Source organism: Entelurus aequoreus, linkage group LG07, assembly GCF_033978785.1.
Source record: "Entelurus aequoreus isolate RoL-2023_Sb linkage group LG07, RoL_Eaeq_v1.1, whole genome shotgun sequence".
NCBI lineage: Eukaryota > Metazoa > Chordata > Actinopteri > Syngnathiformes > Syngnathidae > Entelurus > Entelurus aequoreus.
The window spans coordinates 22658657-22666392 of NC_084737.1; the positions used below are offsets into that span (position 1 = coordinate 22658657).

The window sequence follows — 7736 nt, forward strand, 5'->3', positions numbered from 1 at the left end:
CTGCTATATGCTACTGCCGTAGCTATTAAAATGGATAATTTCTACATTGGCGGTAACTTATAAAAACTGACAAGGGCTGAACAAAAATGGAACCGAAAAGGAAATCATATACTGCAGATTACAAACTGGACGTAGTGAAATATGCAGCAGAAAACGGCAATCGAGCGACAACAAGGAAGAAGATTTCATCGGATTTAGCGATCAGGAGTGACAGATTGTTTGGTAAACGTATAGCATGTTCTATATGTTATAGTTATTTGAATGACTCTTACCATAATAGGTTACGTTAACATACCAGGCCCGTTCTCAGTTGGTTATTTATGCGTCATATATTATATATATTCAGCCTGTTGTTCACTGTTCTTTATTTATTTTAAATTGCCTTTCAAATGTCTATTCTTGGTGTTGGATTTTATCAAATAAATTTCCCCCAAAAATGCGACTTATACTCACTCGATTGCGACGTGTATGTTTTTTTCCTTCTTTATTATGCATTTTCGGCCGGTGCGACGTATACTCCGGAGCGATTTATAATCCGAAAAATACGGTACTTTAGTTATTTTAAAAAAATAACTTGGTCAAAGATTTCCGTGTATGTACAAGTACTTTTTGAGCACATTCAACAATATAGCGATAATAATGATAACGGTGCTAATTTTGTCACGATAACCGTGATATAAGATTTTCATATCATTACATCTCTATTTTCACAGCTAAGATAAACATGTTTTTTTTCCTAAAATTGTTTAGCATACAATGATGTACATTGAATTGGTTTTAGCATCTTCAATGTACAAAACATATCCAAGTGGCCCCACTCACATTCTTTTATTTGTATTGAATCTACTACACCCTAATAAAACTTTGAAATGTGCCTGTAGTTAGAAGGTTTTATGTTGGTGACAGTTTGACTTTGGGACAGATTTATTTAATTTCTATTATTTTCTATGGGAAAATTGAAATGAACAAATAAAAGGGTGGTTTACTTTGGAGGTTTCACTAGATGAGTGGTGAAATACTGTATGACGGTCGACATGTGGTGTCATGCATAGGTCATTAAGATGATCAATCATCTAAACTTACCTCTGCTCCCTTCTCCAACAGCAGCTCCACACAGTCAGCATCAGCAACCATGCAGGCACAGTGTAAGGGCTTCAGTGTGCCATGCATCCGGTTTACATCAGCACCCTAAGTAGCGCAATACATAAGTAATAGATCATATACACAGATACAAATATGGAATAAAGATCATTTTTAAGACAGGAGCAGGAAGATTACCTTACGGATGAGATCCTCCACGTTGTCGTGCGGAAACGAGCGGATGGCTGCGATGGTGCGGATGAGCCGTTCAGACAAGGAGTATTTACTTTGAATGCTTTGCATGATGTACCACATAGTAGAGCTCATGTGTAACTGAGGACCATGGCACCCATGCAGGGGTGACACTGTGACAGTTTGCAAGAAACATTAGTTAGGAAAAACACAATCATTTCAACTACAGCAGTATCTCAACTTAAAGAGTGTTTTGCGATAAGAGATGTGTCTTGTCTAGTTATGCCCTTAAAATACAAACAAAAATTTGTTACAAGCATCCCTGTCGTTAGTTGGAGTAACAAATGTCACATTAAACCCAGTAAGATCAGACCAAAACATCTGTTTTTACTCACTAGCATTAGCTTATAGCTCGAGATCTACACAACTTTGTTTCCCAACCATGGTAAGGAAGAAAGTGAGTGTGAAGGACAGTGCTTATAAGAAGTGGATTATATTCATTGAATTAAAGAAAGGAATCATCAAAAACATGACTCGAGCGTGTAGTCAACTTGGCGAAGCAATTCGAGCGTATCACTGCTAGTTTGCGCCATACTGCAGCAAAATTAGTTTAACGCCAGACAACAATGTTAAAAAAATATCTAAACGGACAACATTTATCTATTAAAATTTTGTCAATTTTTGCTACATTACTTCATAAAGCTAATGTTGTTGGTATAAATGGATTTGTACAAAACCCAAACCAGTGAAGTTGACACGATGTGTAAATCGTAAATAAAAACAGGATACAATGATTTGCAAATTATTTTCAACCAATATTCAATTGAATACACTGCAAAGACAAGATACTTAAGGTTTGAACTGGTAAACGTTGTTATTTTTACCAAATATCAGCTCATTTAGAATTTAATGCCTGCAACATGTTTCAAAAAAGCTTGCACAAGTTGCAAAAAAACTGAGAAAGTTGTGGAATGCTCCTCAAACACTTATTTGGAACATCCCACAGGTGAACAGGCTGTTGGGAACAGGTGGGTGCCATGATTGGGTATAAAAGCAGCTTCCATGAAATGCTCAGTCATTCACAAACAAGGATGGGGTACATACAGGTTTTGGAGCGACATACTATATGTTGCCATCCAAGCAAGGTCTTTTTCATGGACACCCATGCTTATATCCGCAAGACAATGCCAAGCCACATTCTGCACGTGTTACAACAGCGTGGCTTCTTAGTAAGAGAGTGCCTGTAGTCCAGACCTGTCTCTCATTGAAAATGTGTGGCGCATTATGAAGCGTAAAATACAACAACAGAGACCCCGGATTGTTGAACAACTTAAGCTGTACATCAAGCAAGAATGGTAAAGAATTCCACCTGAAAAGCTTCAAAACTTGGTCTCCTCAGTTCACAAATGTTTACTGACTGTTGTTAAAAGGAAAGGCCATGTAACACAGTGGTAAAAATGCCCCTGGGCCAACTTTTTTTGTAACGTGTTGCTGCCATTAAATTCTAAATTAATGATTATTTGCAAAAAAAAAAATAATTAAAGTTTCTCAGTTCGAACATTAAATATCTTGTCTTTGCAGTCTATTCAATTGAATATAAATTGTAAAGGATTTGCAAATCATTGTATTCTGTTTTTATTTACCATTTATACAACGTGGGTTCCCTTCGGGTGCTCCGGCTTCCTCCCACCCCCAAAAACATGCACATGGGGATAGGTTGATTGGCAACACTAAATTGGCCCTAGTGTGTGAATGTGAGTGTGAATGTTGTCTGTCTATCTGTGTTGGCCCTGTGATGAGGTGGCGACTTGTCCAGGGTGTACCCCGCCTTCCGCCCGAATGCAGCTGAGATAGGCTCCAGCACCCCCGCGATCCCGAACGGGACAAGCGGTAGAAAATGGATGGATGGATGGACAACGTGCCAACTTCCCTGGTTTTAGGTTTTGTAGATTATTGTATTGTTTTTTCATACAATATCTTATCTAAAAGGAGTGTTGAAATTGTGCTGTTTTGGGGGGAACCAAGAACCGATTTAATTCATTTTAATTCATTTCAATGGATGACGGTGATTTGAGATCAAAGTGTTCAGAGAGTTACACAACTCTGTCACACAACCAATTACGCTCATAAATTGAGGTACTACTCTATTAAAATAAAACACCACCATTTACCAAAAAAACATTCTGCATGTGTTCATGCATCATATAAATCATATTTCCGCCAACGATATCTGCTGCAACTGTTTTCGTGCAGTCAGTCTTAGGCTATGTCTACACTAAGCCGGATAAACCCCTTAAACGAATAATTATTTAGCCTTAGCCCCGTTTCAGTCACACTAAACCATCGTTTAAGGTTCCCCTCCTTGGATATTTTTTTACACGGGTAAGTGCGCCGTCACGTGTATTTCTTGAATCTCCGGCTCTTAACTTTGTGTGGACTCATTGATCGTTTACAAAGTGAGTTCGGAGAGGAAGTGACGCCAGAAAGACAGCGCCCCACACAGGAAGTGACGTCAGAAAGAACGCGCCACAGCCAGCATCATAACAACCGGAGCTAACCACTGGAAAGATGGGAGGTGAGTCATCAAGACATGCCCGTGTTTCTCCTTCTTCTACATGTACAGACCCTTGTGGAAATCACACATGAATACCTTAAGACAGGGGTGTCAAACTCATTTTAGATCGGGGGCCACATGGAGAAGAATCTACTTCCAAGTGGGCCAGATTGGTAAAATCACGGCACAATAATTAAAAAATAAAGACAACTTCAGATTGTTTTCTTTGTTTAAAAATAGAACAAGCACATTCTGAAATTGTAGAAATCATAATGTTGTTGTTTTGTTTTTTTACAATTACCTGTTGTGGTTAATAGTATACATATTTTATTTTTGTGGTTATTTATATTTTCTGAATACATTATGTGATAATGTTCATTAGTCAACTCATTGGTGTTAATTTTCAATCTATCAAGATAAAAAAATTATATAAAAATCAAATTACAGTATGTTATTTGGGATAATTTTCCTCGACTAACATCAAGTGGTTTATTTTGTACATATGTAGCATCATCTACAAAGATACAAATAATTGCTATTGCGACATCCAGTGGACACATTTAGAACAGCTGTTTCTTTCATTAAAAAATTTCAGGTACATTTTCATACTTAGCAAACTCAACCCGCGGGCCGGATAAAACCTGTTCGCGGGCCTGATCCGGCCCTCGGGCCGTATGTTTGACACCACTGCCTTAAGAGAAAGCGATTGCAGCTATTTCGGATACAACACTTCTCAGACGGCAGGAGAACTTTCAAATGTCGAGGTCAGCTGTGATTCTACTTACCGGAAAACTTTGTCCATTTGTCGAAGGAGACTCAACGAAAATGCGGTCTCCCGTGGATGTGAATTAAAAAGGTAGCATGTGCTTTGTATTAGCTGGCCGACTGGCAAAGCAGACTGTAACAGTTATTGTCCGCCATGTATGTCGTGGACTCGACGTCTAAGTCCAGACTATATAAAGTCACCAAAAAGGAATGGACAATGAAGGTGAAGGCAAAAGAGTGAGGAGTGTCCTGACCAGATATCTAGATCCCTAGATTGATCACATTGTTGACGTGTTTAATAAAGATTTGATTAATTTACGATTGCTCAGGTGTGATTCACTACAATAGGGCCCCACAGCACACCGGATTCCAGTTAATTGAAATACCACAACACTGGATATTGTTCAGATAAGTTACATTTAAGAACTTGCACACAAAGCAACACTGGAGGTGACTATGACGTGCGCATTTTCCAAGCATGCGTTTTAGGTCACGTTGCGCCGGCCATTGTGTGTGTGTGTGGACAAGGATAAGGTTAGGTGGGATTTACCCTGGATAACTTAACAGGGCCTCAAATACTGGGCTGCAGTGAGGTGCCGGGGGGGGGGGGACTTCCAGTGCTAGTGTCAATTCAGGGACGGTGCTACAACGGGGGAGAAAAAAATCCTGGAGCCGTGCCTGTGTCAATTTATTCATGCTTAAAAGCCTATTGAAACCCACTACTACCGACCACGCAGTCTGATAGTTTATACATCAATGATGACATCTTAACATTGCAACACATGCCAATACGGCCGGGTTAGATTAGTAAAGTGCAATTTTAAATTTTCCGCAAAATATTCTGCTGAAAACGTCTCGGTATGATGACGTTTGCACGTGACGTCACGGATTGTGGCGGACATATTGGGACACCATTGTGGCCAGCTATTAAGTCGTCTGTTTTCATCGCAAAATTCCACAGTATTATGGACATCTGTGTTGGTGAATCTTTTGCAATTTGTTTAATGAACAATGAAGACAGCAAAGAAGAAAGCTGTAGGTGGGAAGCGGTGTATTAGCGGCCGGCTGGACTCTTACCAGGAGGACATTGAGTTGGATAGCAGACGCGCTACCGTGAGTACGCAGCTTTGGCTTCCAAACATTTGATCGCTTGCCCGTACGTGCGTGCCGCTATGTGCATGTCACGTACGTAACTTTGGGGAAATATATGTGCTGTATGAACTTTACGGAGGTGAACGGTACTTTGGGCTGTGGGATTGAGTGTGTTATGCGGGTGTTTGATTTGTATTGGCGGGTTATATGGACGGGAGGGGGGAGGTGTTTGTTATGCGGAATAATTTGTGGCATATTAAATATAAGCCTGGTTGTGTTGTGGCTAATAGTGTTTTGTGTTTATTTACTGTTTTAGTCATTCCCAGCTGAATATCAGGTCCCACCCGCCTCTCACAGCATCTTCCCTATCTGAATCGCTTCCACTGCCCTCTAGTCCTTCACTCTCACTTTCCTCATCCACGAATCTTTCATCCTCGCTCAAATTAATGGGGTAATCGTCGCTTTCTCGGTCCGAATCGCTCTCGCTGCTTGTGGCCATGATTGTAAACAATGTGCAGATGTGAGGCGCTCCATAACCCGTGACGTCACGCTACTTCCGGTACAGGCAAGGCTTTTTTATCAGCGACCAAAAGTTGCAAACTTTATCGTCGATGTTCTCTACTAAATCCTTTCAGCAAATATGGCAATATCGCGAAATGATCAAGTATGACACATAGAATGGATCTGCTATCCCAGTTCAAATAAGAAAATCTCATTTCAGTAGGCCTTTAAACATACACAAGCCTACATCTAATTGATTGGGGGGCATGACAGAAATTTTTGAGAACCCCTACTTAAGGCCAAAATCATACACACAAATCCTATTTTCGTGTTCATCTCCCATTTTCTACCGCTTGTCCCTCTCATGGTGGCGGTGGGTGTTGGAGCCTATCCCAGCTGCATTCGGGCGGCAGGCAAACACAATAAGAAAAAGTACAATGACTAACGGCATAATTCAAATTCCACTTTGCACAAAATTGCAACTTGATTGTGAGAATTAATGCTCATGCCTTTTAGAGACGGCGAATGTTGTATTTTGTTTAGTGTACATTATTTGCTCACGTCGCTGTCAAAGATGATCATATATTATTATGGCAGTGGTGGCATTGACACAATACCAGATTAGCAGATCTTTGACAACCTTGTTTTTTGATGGCTTGGCGAGAAAGTGCACACATATTAAAACGATGCACAATGTACACAAACCGCGAAAGATAGTCAAGCAAAAAGCTGACGAGCATTCTTGTCTATTTTTGCAACCAATGCCTAACCACCCCAAAGATAGCTAGCTAACAAGCTAACGCTACTACTAGCATCGGGGTGCGGAGGACACTCGAAGCACATACAACACCAATGACAGCAATTTGAAGCATTTTCATCGGGCTTTGTAGTGACCCTCGCTTTGAATGTCCGAAATTCGACGGTTCCGAGTGAATACTTACCGTTTGTGGAGTACAAATTGAGGCGTTGACAGCTTGTGGTCTCGGCCGTTTGCTGCTCGGTTTTGACACAAAAACACTACGTCATCGCGTAACCACGCCCATTTCCTCGTGAAACGATCCCATGCTGCTCATGTCTAATAGTATTTAAAAGTGTCATTTATCATAATTGTGCGCAAAATAAATTAGTCTTCGTGATTGATTGCCGTTTTTTCCGACCTCTGAAAAAAACTGATTTAATCTTTGGAACAATTGAGGCACGATGGGGTGTAGTACTGACTGCAACCAGCATTGACGCTGTTTTTCATAAAACATGAGATAGGTTCCAGCACCCCCCCCCCCCCCCCCCCCGCGACCCCCAAAAAGGGACAAGTGGTAGAAAATGGATGGATGGATTATGCTGTATACCTGTGGTCCCCAAACTACGGCCCGCCAGCGTCCAAAATCTGGCCCGTGGGAAGTCCTAAGTAAAAAATAAAAAAAACAAATTATTATATCCATCCATTTCCTACCGCTTGTCTCTTTCGGGGTCGCAGGGGGTGCTGGAGCCTATCTCAGCTGCATTCGGGCGGAAGGTGGGGTACACCCTGGACAAGTCGCCACCTCATCACAGG

The 7736-nt window shown here is 40.9% G+C and overlaps 1 protein-coding gene across 1 annotated transcript in view; it reads right to left on the reverse strand.

The window, feature by feature from the left end:
* asb8 (ankyrin repeat and SOCS box containing 8) overlaps nt 1–7248 on the reverse strand; it is a 17039-nt gene extending 9791 nt beyond the window's left edge. Inside the window, exons 1-3 of the mRNA XM_062052886.1 lie at nt 7126–7248; nt 1279–1445; nt 1084–1188 (exon numbers count right to left, since the gene is read on the reverse strand). Coding sequence (XP_061908870.1) covers nt 1084–1188; nt 1279–1407 — 234 coding nt within the window. The 5' untranslated portion in view covers nt 1408–1445; nt 7126–7248. The remainder of the gene's footprint in view (nt 1–1083; nt 1189–1278; nt 1446–7125) is intronic.
* Between the last annotated feature and the right edge of the window lie 488 nt (nt 7249–7736).